At 37.6% G+C, this 14,206-nt stretch overlaps 1 protein-coding gene across 1 annotated transcript in view; it reads right to left on the bottom strand.

Moving 5' to 3' along the window:
• LOC123005591 overlaps positions 1 to 11,428 on the bottom strand; it is a 28,964-nt gene extending 17,536 nt beyond the window's left edge. The window contains exon 1 of the mRNA XM_044399402.1: positions 11,062 to 11,428. Within this exon, the coding sequence (XP_044255337.1) occupies positions 11,062 to 11,193 (132 nt within the window). The 5' untranslated portion in view covers positions 11,194 to 11,428. The remainder of the gene's footprint in view (positions 1 to 11,061) is intronic.
• Between the last annotated feature and the right edge of the window lie 2,778 nt (positions 11,429 to 14,206).

Genomic DNA, 14,206 nt, shown 5'->3' with positions numbered 1-14,206 from the left:
AGCGCGAACTTACATCAATATCGGCGGCGCGTCACAAGTGTTTATACTGCAGGGAACGAATTCGGCCGCTCGGGGATGCCCCTAACCGAATTACGTCGTCATGGCGACGATTTCGGTGCCCTAAAAATGGCCGGTGCTGCGAAAGGAATACGAGAAAACAAGCCGAACATGTGTTGTCTTTGTGTGCTGAGATATGGCGCGCGCCTCGGCATAATTCCCATTAAATGTTAAAGATACAAAGGAATGTCACACAATTTAACGTAAACATGCGCTACCATTTCAATGCGCTACCAAACTTTGTGTAAATTCGACAGCAAAGTACCGCGCGACGATGGCTTTATGTCGGACTCGCCACCGAACATCCTTTAATCTAAATTCCTTCGGTGGGAATTTCACGATGTTTGCAAAAAATCGATTGATGAGAAGCGATCCTTTGCCGAGGTAATGTTTTGGAAGTAGCAAGAGATCCTCAAACGGTTGCACTAACAAATCGCGTCTGCAGTACTATAGTTTAATGTGTTCACTTAACACCGCAACGACGCCATTCAACAGCGAAATGGCCGTCTTTATCTGGCCATTGTTGCGAAATGTCGGCAGTCCACTGCGGGAACAACGACTCCTCCAGACTTGAATAACTTTATATTTACAAGCAGGTGGCACGCAATGCGGTTATGACAAATACAAAATTTCTGATAAAGCCACAGGTTATCCTTACTGATAACAGCAAACATACTCCTGGGACCTGGAAGGATTCGAGGATCAGTATAACGAATAAACGGGGCCACAACCCCAACTTGCTTTATATATAAGCTATTCAAGAAATGCAAAATCAGAGCAGTGTACAGAAAGCCAAAAGTGGGTCAGAGTAATGAGAGAATCTTCTATTTATAAAAATGTAAATATTAGTGTGTTGTGCAAGATTTATGGTGGAGCGTTAGCAGTATTTTGTTGTGTAATAAATATGGCATCCCTTGTAGAGTCCCAGTTGTGAAGGCAATCTAAATATTAGAGTTCCCGGTGCTGGCCGAGTTGACCTCAGGAGTGAATATCAAATGTAAGTTGACCTCCGACATCTCACAGATATGAGACCTAGGCTAGATACGAGTCATTACCAATTCAAATATGTTGGCTGTTTGTTTAATGTAGCAAAGAGTGGACCGTGCAGAGTGCATTAGATGCACAGCTGCATGTTCGTTCCGAAACTGCTTTGATCTAATTAGAATTGTAACATAAGCGTTGGAGAGTATTTTTCGAATTAAAAACTGCCGCAATTTCCATCGATACAAAGCTTTTCATAACATCAAAGCTCAGTGGGAAATTATTTAACGAATTTAGCGCGGATATATGTATGCATTAGCACGTTATGTATGTCCGCATCAAATGCGGGTTAACTATAGGGAATCATCAAAGGGCCAGCGCGACAGATGCGAATTATCCTTTGTGTCCCACACACACACGACCAGATTTCACCCCGGGCCAAAAGCCCTCTCTCTGTTTACATATTATTGAGAAGTTCTGTATCAATTTGGATACATTACCAGCTTTTCCCCAAATAACGCTGCTTTGTCGCAAAAGGGATGAAACGTGCCACCAACGCTACACTGTTATGAAATTAATTTAACATCTTTCACAATAAACATCCGGTCAGATGTGCCAGATCGCGGCCTCCGGCGTTACATCATGCAAAATGCACATCTACACTATTAAAAACGCATTTGATCGGCCGAATAAGCGCTTATAGTGTTGAAACATTATTCACAACAGGTCTTTTTCTCGAGAAAAAAACACACAATCCGAGTCACATTAGTATTCATATTTCTCAATACATAATGGCCGGAATAGTTTGGGCGTGTAAAATGTCACCCTAATGAATTCCGCGACCAGCTGCGAAGCATTTTTATACATGACGCGTTTCGCTGCATAAATTTCGCGGAGAGAACTCGATGCAATATGTGTCGTGTGACATACCCACACGATGATCCTTCTTCCTTCTTCTCCTCATTATACCAACCGAAATTTCCACGTTACAACGGAATGCTTTGATCCTAACTGTATAAACAAACGTTGCCGGCAATAAAGATTTTATGAATTTGTTTTATATCACGCATCGCTTTCGTGTTGAAAGTGGCGTGAATTGAGCTTTTAGAACCCGGAATCAATTTTGGATTCTTTAAGAGAAAAGGGATCGGTGGCGGATGCGTTACATAAATTCACCACAGTAGGAGACGATACTGCCGCGCATATAATCGCTGCACTAACGAGCAAAAGATAATTTTCATGATGCAAATTATCGTCGGAGAGCTTGTTCAACATGTGTCAAGAGAAAGGGCAACTTACTGCCAACAAACATACTGAAACTTTGAAGATTTTTGCGTCTTGACATTTTCTTACAATAAATAATTAATTAATTAGTATTTGCAGAATGTAGATAAAAAGTTAAGAATGTCAGATGAAAAGGGATAAATAAAAGTCTTTGTAACTCGTCGCAATTTGATGTAAATTTATTCAAAAACAACAGTTTTCAATATTCAATCGATAGTAGAGATCGAGTTTTTATCATTCTGTAATAACAACTGTGGAGCGCAAAACGGAATGCAGTCAATAACACACTTCTATCTTTACACTGGAAGGTATTGACGCTTCGAGACGGCAAAATCCATAATTACAACTAATCATATTTTCAATAATGATACCACTGTAAGAGAAAATTATAATAAACGGTTTATAATTTCGAGTCGTTTTATTGATCAATTAATATACAAAACAAATTTCAATTTATGCAAATCAACACATTAGTCCGTATAAGAAATAGAGCGACAGTTAGACTATTAACCTTTGCTCCAATTCGCCCTTCACCTTCTTCCTGTAAAAAACGCAAATCTCCTTTCTCTGATTAATGTCAGGAGAAGAGCAGATGTCGAAATGTGCAAAAGAGGTCATGATTGTTTCCCTTTGTAATTGGAGCAAGTCGTATGTGATCTCTTAGCGCGCCATGAATTTTTATGGAAACGGCGACATCGTGCCATTCGACCATCGTGTTCGCTTTTTTTCTTGGTGAATCTGCATCGAGTTGAACTCGAGGCCGGACCGTTACGACTTGGCTTTTTGCTCGTCTCTCTTCGACAATGCTTGTGTTTATTCAAACAGTCGGACGTAAATCGTTGCGGTTAGTTCGCGTTAAATATGTACTTCAATCAGAATCGTGGGTACCGTTCTAGTTACGCTTTGCCGCACCGAAATGATACACATCGCTTAATTGGAACGCATTTCGCACGCAGAGAAATTATGACGCGGGCGAGCGAATTCGCACATTCGCTCAAAACTAACTACACTATCAACATAGTATTTTCAGAACCGGACTAACCACCGGGAATTGAGGATACTTCCTCAGAAGCCTGGGGCCAAACCTACTTCGAAAATAAAAACCCCAATAATTTTAGAATTTTGGAAATTAGTAGATTTTGACTTTATTAGTATATTTTTTATAGATTACTGCGAAATAAAACATTGTTCAAACGCAAGTACAAAAAAAAACAAAATAAAATTCACAAAAAATAATCTTTTTTCAAATAAGTAGGCATTTCAAATGTACCTAAAAAGAATGTACCTAATTCAAAGAATGATTTTTCAAAATTTAACAAAAAGACGAGAAATCTGTTCAAAAAGAAAATTCTATTTTAATAAAATTTTGCGTTGATTAATGCCCGGTTTCTGGAACAATTTAGCATTAGATATATTTTATCGGTTAGATAGTTAGGTACTAAGGAAGCGCTGATCTGATTGGTGTTTCTATAGCAATTATGAAACCGATAAAATGTATCTAAACGATAAATCGTTTCAGAAACCTTAATTAGGTAAGATCCTTAATTAGGTAAGATTTTTTTGTAAAATTATAAATTAATAACTCGACTTTTTCTCTATTTATTTCTCCATTCAAAAAGTAGTTCTAGGTCCGACTGAAAACTATAAGCCGTCTTTCAAACCTTTTTTTCATTCTTGTTAGATTTATAATGAAGATTATAAATAATAGGTACAATGGAAAACTATATTTGTATGTTATTTGGTAAAAACCACATATTTCATAAAAAAAACTGTAGATTACATATTAACATCGATAGTACTCGTGGTTTTATTACTTTTTACGCGATTGATCTTTTTTTGATTGTTTACCACGTCTGTTTCCAAGACAGTAAGTTGTATTTCCTCATTGCTATCCCCAAACTCGTCGGTAAGTATTTTTTTTGTTTATTGTTGCTAAGTCGATAAGCATTCAAAAATGTTCTAGAACGCCAAAGTATTAAAAAAACTAACAAAAATCAATCTCGCAAAAAATGTCATAAGCATCACGGACTAACCGATCTCAGACAATAATTGGAGTCGTCACTTCGCTCCTCCTCCAAACAATTGTCTTTGATCGGTAAAATGTTCTTACCGTTCTTGATGCTTAATATACTATTACATGCAATTATGGATCCAGTTTCCAGTATACGTAGAATAGACATGCCTAAGCAAGGCATTCAAAAAAAGTAGTTTAAACAGGGAACAAAAAGCGGCTCGTTGGAGCCTGATTCCCGAAAATTGCCCAAATAGGTAGTTAGTCCATCAGCTTGGTAAAAACTTTGAAATCGAATAGTTTGGAGCCGGTCCAAGCGCGCGTATGCATCTGCGTGATATTTCACGGCATTCCCGGCAGTCTTATCGTATCGTTAACTCTAACGATCTCCTTTTCCGAGTCATTTGCGCGAAGTCGTTCTTTGTTGAAGAGTGCGTGTGTCGAGAGCGCTCCGGTAGGTGCTTTCCTAATGCGTTTTGTGTGTCGTGTCGGTACGGTATACGTACACGGCTTATACATATTTACCCCCGAGGGCAGCGGCCCGCGCTAACAAACGCTACCTGTCGCTCGCGGACCGTAATTTACGACTATTGAGTCCGGATCTGTCATTACCTCCGCCTATCGTCCATCACCGACGGCTGCCCTACTATACCATTCAGTTGTCCGCGCGGCCATATCGCCGATTTTCGGATAAATTGGGCTTTTGAGCTTGTGCGTTGGGGTCACGAGGTGGGCCGGAGCTGCCATACGGTGGCCATAAAACAACATCGTTGCCGCCTCGGCTTGGGTGGATCTTAATTGGCAAGACGAATCAAACGACCTTCCCATTGTTGAATGGGGCTTTATGAGCTCGGCCACGACATATACAAATTAGGGACGAGTTGTTTCGACTAATTAAAACTAAATCTTCTGAAATAAAGCCCAAGTCTTGGATGATTTTTTGAAATTCGCAGACTGCGATTTGGGTAGAACGTGGCGCCGGTCGGGTTGTGTTAATTCGTTTTTCGAGGCTATTGTTTTTGGACACAAAGAGCCTTGGTTATTTAGCAAATAAAATTTCAATCGGGCCTGTTAGGTTTGGGATTCATATTCATGAAGGCCCCAATAAAATACAGTTTATTTAGCATCGCGAGCCAAGATTTATGTGTTGCGAATTTTCACTGTTGCCTTCGTGTTCCGAGAAGATGTATAGCATTCAATGTAAATGGGGAGAAGAATAATACTGATTGCATGTGAGCGTGTGTGATGGCATTGTTTCGTCAAGGCCTAGTTTAACTTCTCGGGGTTGGTCCCCGAAATAAATCCAATTCTGCGATCGCTTTGATTGATTCCTGACCAACGGTCGTTATTTATTCCGGCGGTGTTTTGTTGTTCTCTTTGTGCACTAGTTTGTTTTAGACCAGGTGTTTTAGTGGTGATGAGTATTATTTATTACGGTCGACTGACAGGTTATTTTGTTCGCGGGGTTAATTAGATTTATGATGTATTCGGTTCTGTTGGTTTAAATGATTCGGCTTGGGTGTGGTGTGGCGATGCCGGCGAACCTTTCAGGAAGAACGTGCTTGCGCTCTCTTATCTCGCACCACCATCTCGAGCACCATTACCGAGGCCTAAATATGATGAATAATGCGGCCTGATGCTCGACGGTGACACAAGGCGCCGAAAACAGCGTCCTCGATGACGCACGACTGCAAGCAAAATCGAAAGGTGAAGGACGAGGAGGAACAACGAAGCCTCTCTACGGCTATGATGGCAATTCCCGAGGACAAGAGGAGGTTAATGAGGCCGACGGTGGACCACACATGCATCGGGAATTCGGCGGCGTTTTAGAGATGCTTTGACCATCTCGCAGCGACTACCGATTTTGACTTTGACCCCAATCTGGGACACATTTATCAAGCCTCAAAAACAGTAGCGTAGCCTACAAAATACACGAGTCAACTATATTGTAACCAGAAAAACTAAAGCTAATTTAGATTCTCAATATCTCAAAACAAGTTACAACTTACAGTTTACAACTGAAGAAATCAGTTAAATGATCTAGATTTTATTGAGAAAAATGTAAACGTTATTCAGGAAGTGTTTCTTACTTAAATAAAATATGAATACACCACTGCTTGAAAGTGAAACTTGCTCTCAATCAGTGACAATTTATTTATTACGCAATAATGTTTGCACATTTTTATGTACATATTATTATTTGCTGACATAAATTTCGTTGTTTAAACATTTTTTAAAGAGATAAGAGGTTATGTAGAGATAAGTAAAGTAATACCGTTAAACGAAGCAAAGAAAGCCAACACTCGGTACATGAAGAACTTCTATTCAAACATTCAATTTTAATCACGAAGTCGTTCATTATAGCCTAGATCGACTGTGTAATTAATTAGTTTCAAGACTTTGACAAACAGATAAATGGGTCTATCGTACAAACACAGATAAACAAACATTCTTTATTTAATATCAAAACTTGGCTAGAGAATGTGTTTGTAAAGGGTGAGGCAAAGTTGTACGATTACACAAAAATACACAAAAATCTTTTTATTTATTATTTTGACAAAATATTTCATAAAAGGCCGATCCCTGTGTGAAGCTTTCACTGGGAAATAATCCAAACAACACACCCATCGCTTCAAATTGTATCTTTGATAAATATAAGGTGTGCATCAACAATGTAGCAATTCATGCGATGTTTAATGGTCAAAATAACAATACGTGTAAGTGTAAGCGTGTCATTTGCGTTGCTTTCGCTTTTTAGAAAGTCATCTTTAAGGTTGACAATTGTAATGTCTGAAATTCGAAAAATTCCGATACTTGTTTCAATTAGAAAATAATTAGGATGAGGTAATCAAATTATCGGCCGGCCTCTCCGAGAAAATATTGCTTAGTAATTTAGCAATTTAGTTTTTGTGTGACGACCGCAGCCGATACGATTACACGGCCGTAATGGGAAAAATCGGGCCGACGCGTTCGACAAAAAACGTAAATATATTTCGAGAGTGTGTGAAATGCAGAAATTCGTCTCCGGGACTCCTCTTCGACGGAAACGAACACGTAATTGCAGTCTTGCTCCACGTACTTCATAAACTCGCTTTAGTCGAGTTGCAGGCAAACACACAAGGAATATTTTGCAAAATCAGACCTACGATTTAATTACAATTATAAAGTCAGCTTGAATCGAGTTTAGAAATTCAAATTCTGTCACATGGTCTCGCTTGTCATTGTTTCTGTTTAAATTGCAAATCTAGTTTACTTCATAAGATTATTTTCGGGAGTATAGACGTCGTTGGCAGCACTTAACTGTTCAGTCTTCTACTAAATTAATTTCGAATTCATTGTGAATTCCCCTCGTCGCTTCGAGGGTGCCCCCTTTTATTAAAAACGAGAGTCACGCAATAAACAGAAATAACTTTATAAATAATAAAAGTTGCGGCCGTTCTCCCGGATTAGCATAGGAATTGAAACGTTTTCTCCCGCCAGAATACAAAAAAATCTAACTCGTTAATAAATACAAAGACCGGCACGGGTTCACCTCGACTAGTTTTCGAGATTTTTACCGTGCGAGTCGCTTGGAAAAACAAGCATACATGCTGTTTCTATCATTTTAAATTATAATTCTAAAACAAATGTTTAATTAATGAAGACTTTTCCTTTTTGTGTCGCGTCAATTCGAACCGAGCCACGACCGCAATAATTTAATACACCTCGATACATATTTTCATAAAACGGCCGTATCTTTACCCGTAATTCTGGTTTACAGCTGTATTAAATCAGCCGTATTAAATATAAACTAATATACAATTCCGCAACTAGTCTGTCGATGAAAAAATCCCGCGCCATTTAAATTTCAAAAGTCGATAAATTCGGATTACAGCCCAGACGGGGATTAAGTTATAACTTGGTGATTGAATTCCGTATTTATTGCCGGATTTACACCGTTTCAAATCATTAACGAAAAAACGACGTGAAGATTTTTTTATTGGCCCACCTCCGTCAATTGTCACGACTACTTCGAGGGTTTCAACGTTGTTGCACTCTAACGGTTTCATTTACATTCCGAAATTAACTGTCAGTCAAAAGAGACAAAAGAGACATTTTATTAAACGATTCTAATTACACATTGACCTGGTAACTTGCATCAATTAAATCACACACGTTATGTCTGCACATCTCAATGCCAGATTGGCCAATTAGAAGCACTAACAATATGGCGGAAGAGGGAATTTACACACGTGGGGTGAATAAGCGACGACTCCAACAATTGACACGTCTGGCTGTAGTTTTGTTCAAGATTTAATTTAATTAAAACAACTACACATCCCGGTAGAAATTACCTTAAGAAACTTCATAGCAGGTGAATAAAAAGTATATATGACATGTTTTATGCTTAAACTACTTATTTAAAAAAATAATAATTGATGAATAATTAAGTACCTACTATGAAAATGTGATGTGTTATCAAGAATAAAATTTTTCCAAATTTTCTTTTGTTTTTGAGTTCTGCAAAAAAAATTATTTTTCTAAATGGCAACCCTCTATAAAACCATTTTTCTCATAAAGGTTATGATCTGAGGATTACAACTATCTACTTTATTTATATTTAATTTTTTCAAAAAAAAATTTACAAAAACAAAGCATAACTTAAAAACAAAACAAAATTTCGTTCTCACAATACGATCACATTTTTTATATTACTTTAATTTATATTAATCATTATTTTCTGATTAAAAAAAACCGCTTGGTTCCATACTTTATATTGACCCTGTATATTAAATTTTCCGCCAATTCAAAAAAAAAACATTTCAGAAATAACCGTCGCTGGTCGTTTTTATCCCGAATTACTAAAACGGAATCATCTATTATGTAGTGTAGTAGGGTGGAATAAAATTTTGTTCTACTTTATTTGTTGTCTTGGCATTTTTGTTAAATTCGATGGTAACAATAATGAAAAATTCTTTTCATTTTCTGTCCAATCTCTCCTCAATCTAGTTCATTTAACATAATCATTTATCCTCCCCCAATGATCCACTAACTCAATTTTATCTATTTCCCCAGCTAAATCTACAAGCAATCCCAATTTCGCTTCCTCCTTGAGAATCATCAGCAAAGAAATAAAAATGTGAGATGCTTTCCCTCCATTAAAATCATCGTAAAATTTCGCTTTTGGTTTGAAGTCGTTTCGAGTGTCACCTAACCAAATCCCCGCTCGTTCCTCTATCTCGTGGAGCCACGAAGCCGCAAACAAATTCACAATGACAGTGTCGTATCCGAAAAACCTCAGCTTTTCGTACAAATCTTTCCGCTCATTACGACAATCACACTCACAATTCGCTTTTTCTCTGTCAAAATAAGCCAAGAATTTGTCTGTAAAATTTGATTTTTCGTCGTCGCCAAGATGGGAATGATTGATATCGACGATGTCTCAATACCTGAATTTTTTCGTCCGTCCCATTTTTCAATCAAGTGCAAGCAGATAAAATCAGGCCCATTTTATTTTCTAATCTTGATGGGTCGCCCAGGGCCGGTTTTACCTGCCTCGTGATATAATTTTAATTTGTCTCGTATTTAACTGCAATTATTGGTGAAATGAGGGGGTTGTGTAATGGTTTGGGGATTTTAATGGCAGGTTTGAGATTATACGAACTTTATGAGTGCATTGCAACTGCACGAATTCAAGTCTTGCGAGGATCGCTCTGTTGGTGTAATTATAGTTTCAACAAAATCCATAGCCATCGATATCGTGTTGCAAAAAATATGGTAATTTAATTATACGTGGGGTACGAAATTGCCGGTTTTCGCCGGTTTCATTATCTCAAATTTTCGATAATCAATTTTCACAATTTTGACACGTCGGCTAATATCATAGATTTGTCTTAATTAGAAGTCGATTAGACGATTCGATCGATCCTTAAACAAATCAATTTTGGGTTAATTTGACAAGTCGCGTGTTTTCTTTGGAGAAAAATGCAAATTTTGAGATTATGATTCTGGAGGATCGTTTCGAGCGGCCACTAATGGAAAAGCGACGAGTCATTGTCAATATATATTCAAATTTAAATCCCCTCGAACTAGGGGGTGACCCCCAATGCATTTCTGTGCACGAAATACAAAGATCAATCAAAAGCACTTTGCTCGCACGCACTACTAATGAGAAAAACGTTATATAGACGAAGAAATTTTCGAACGACGAGAGACAAAGTGGTTTGTTCTCCTCTAATGAAGGTTGTGTAGCTTACTGGAAACTTTTACCTGAACTGTATGTCTAAATTGCTGTCGGCTCAATTTGCTTCAGGCAAACCGATTAGGAACCCAACGATTAAGTCAATTTCAACGGAACTACACTACAAAAACTGTATCCAATTTTATATTACCCGCGAGAAAAACTTACAAAATACGAGATTCGAAGATTGACTCAACGAAAAAAATTAATAACGTTCTAGGGTTGCATGAGACAAACAGCAAACATTGCAGTGTTTGTAATTGCGTTGAAATGATTTACGACGTAATTGATCTGCGGAAAACGCTCGAAAATTCAAAGTTTTTAGTCGTGACCGGCGAGATCTTGGTGCATTTCGTGACTGTTAGTATCAATGTTGCTGAATCATATCGAGCAGGTGCACTTGATTACAGAAAAATGGTTCTTTGTTTCGGCCAGCACTTGCGGAAAACAATTTCCACGCGAGGGGATGAGACAATAAAAGTCCCGAATACAAATATGGCAGCCTTACCCTTTCAAGACAAGTAGCTCTGCATTGTGCGACCCTTAGGGGACTTCCTACATCCTGCTCTCCGCCAATAAAAATCGCCATCGACGAAGTGATCGAAGCCAGACCAAGGACCGTACGCCAAAACAACGCCATTTTTTCAAAAAAAAATCAAAAAAACACAAAATCAAAATTCAGACACTAAAACACATTCACAGAAAAAATAAAGAAAACACTGGGACGATCATGCAGGAAACTTAATCACACCACGGACACTTTTTTAGGGGTAACTTCGCGCGGTGGAGCTTTGATGGCAGCTTTCATCCGAGCTTTCATGCGACCATCTCCGACGCGAAAACTGAACTGAACTCAACTGAATGTTGGATCCGAACTGCGGCGCTCGAGTTGAGTGGGAAGTCGGCTTGCGTTCGGGCAAGAACGGGCTCTTCGAGGGTTGAGCCAAGGGGTGCTTCCACCCCACACTGGTTGAGGATCACGCGAAAATCAAAATTCTTGACGATTTTTGGGATTTCGCCAAACTCAACTCCACATCCTCTAGCAAAATAGACCATATCCAATTTAACAAATTCTAAGTCACTCAAAGCAAAAGTATAATTTTTATTTAAATGTAAAACCCTAAACCAACAGTAATCACTGTGTATATGCAAATGTCTTCTAAAAGAATGCTCACATAAACTACAAAGTTGCCTCCTACAACAGACGCACTAAGTCACCGTCACATGAAGTTAATTAGTTGGAAAATTGTACGCGCTTTTGTTAGTCTCTTAATCTTAAGAGATGTTTTAATTGTTAACAGAGTCAACTTAGAATTTATGATACTAAAAAATTCATAAATAATAAACTTGTTCTGTCGACTTGATTTATGAACATAACGATTTTTCCGACTCAAAAATTGACTGTTTTTGATTCTTTTTTTTTGTATTTCTGACTCATTTTCTTTCGTCTACTCCATCTACTCCCATCTGTATTATCATTTATCTTTCCCCCTAATCTACGTAATTTCATTTTCTCTATTTCCTTTGCTGAATCTTGAAATGATCCCCTTTTCCGTTCCTACTACATTTACGTTTCAATCAGATTTTCCACTATTAGAGTAACTCAGTCTCTGTCTCCGAAGAAAGCTTGAGGTCGGTAGTCTTGGAAATTGTAAAAATTTGAAGCAAAATTTTTCTAAACTTTTTCTCTCTTTTCTGATAATATGTAGTGGTAAAGTAAAATATAATAAAATTATTTAATTTTTTGTGTTATAGTGCTTGTGTTGTTTGTAAATGTTGTAAATTATGAAGCACTTTTCTCCCGCCGATGAAAATAAATGAAAAAGCTTCAGTTCTGTGTATAATGACCGAATTATGATACTGTACAAACAAGGAGTAAAAAAATATGTGTTCGCTTTGACCAACCCCTAAAAACAAAATATTTGCATATAATTACGAGTGTATGTTGTGTGATGGAACATAAATAAATCGATTAAAAAACTGTTCACCAAAGCCTCTTGGATATTGCAAACTTATTTGTAAAAAAATAAAAGCGTCGCTTCTTTATTACATCGAATTCATCACCCACTTCTCCGGCTGGTAGCACGACTCTGGTAGCTTAACTCCGTGTCCACTTTGCATTTTGATAAGATAGACGCGACCATAAAAATGGTGCCCATTTCAGAGGCCAGACATAACACGACTATATCACAGATGCTGGGACGAAATTAGTTTATTTATTTTGGTCGACGATGCGCTCACCTGCCACTTGAGGGAAAATTAACTTTAGCGAACAAAAAGAAGACACAGTGGCGGAGGTGGACAAAATTCGGCATTACGAAATGTGGGATTGGCACACATCCACTACTTTGATCACGGGTTTAGTTCGTCAATAAATTAGATTTGTACCTACATGTTTTCAAAAACTTTCAAACATTTAAGGATTTATTAAGAGGAAAACAAAGATCTTAAGGTGTCAAAAAATTTATTTATTCGCACATCTTGACTTGGCTACAAGTACAAAAACAATTTCAGATTCTTGTTAATATTTTTATTTTGTGTTTACATTTCCATGTCCAAATAAATTGTCACTGAAATGTAATGAACAGATTTATATTTTCACAAAGTGGCCGTTAACAATATTTAAAAATCGATAAAGTAATGACTTCCTTTCACCACCATTACAATTATTAAAAAACTGCTGCAGTAAGTTGCGCTGAAATGGGGAAAACGACAAAAACACAAAAGGTAGGTAATAGTACCTACTTAACCTAATAATTATTTCAGTTTTTATCGTTTAAAGAGTGCAACTGCTAACATCATCGTCTGTTGCGACATTATCAATGTTTGATTAGCTCATATTTCTTTTTCCTCTGTAGATATATTCCCCGAAGCTCGTCTAAGCAATCGTTTGGATTACGCCACTTTTCACACGAATCATCAATTCATCACTAGCGTGTTTTGATACATCTTCGTGTCTCTTGAGACAGGTTGTAAAATAAATGTTTTTCGCGTGTTGAAAAATTCAGGGTCGGAAAAATTTTTCTGGTCCCAACGTTTCGTTTAAATTATGCATTATTGGTCGTGTGGTGTCCTAATTTTCCGGTGCAGGAGACAACGGCGTGTTGTATTTTGTGCAAAATCGATGATGCTACAGGATCCAAAATGCCGCAAAAGCGTTTTCATGACGGCAAAACAGATCCCATCGCTGAATGTGTAACCTAATATTTGTTTATAACACATAAGATAAGCACTTGCAGGGAAATTACACTCTATAAGCTTCGACACTGCTAATATTAATTAAGGTAAATGTGGCTGCTTAGCGTGCTTCATTTTGAACGATAATCCGGGAGATAATAGAGGTTCACACTATTTGAAAACATTTCATTGAAAAAAAATAAGGTTTTTAAGAACTTTTTGGACACCTCACTACAGCGCTTGAAATTAAAATTGCAAATTATTGAGTCAAAATTAAGAAATCAACTTAAATGAGAACCTCTATTGATATATAGGTCCAGCATGCTGCAAATGACCGATTCATTTAAAGAAGCGAACTAATTGTGCCACCGTGGTCGAAAAAACCTCGCTTGGGTCCGTATTCTAACGAAGACATCTAATTAAACAAATCAACTCATTTACGAGCAAGTTAATTAAGTCATCACCAAAAATATCCC

The sequence above is a fragment of the Tribolium madens genome, unplaced genomic scaffold, assembly GCF_015345945.1.
Source record: "Tribolium madens isolate multiple individuals breed KSU strain unplaced genomic scaffold, Tmad_KSU_1.1 Scaffold_20;HRSCAF=117;Tcas5.2_LG4, whole genome shotgun sequence".
NCBI lineage: Eukaryota > Metazoa > Arthropoda > Insecta > Coleoptera > Tenebrionidae > Tribolium > Tribolium madens.
This window is presented reverse-complemented; position numbering and strand designations above follow the sequence as displayed.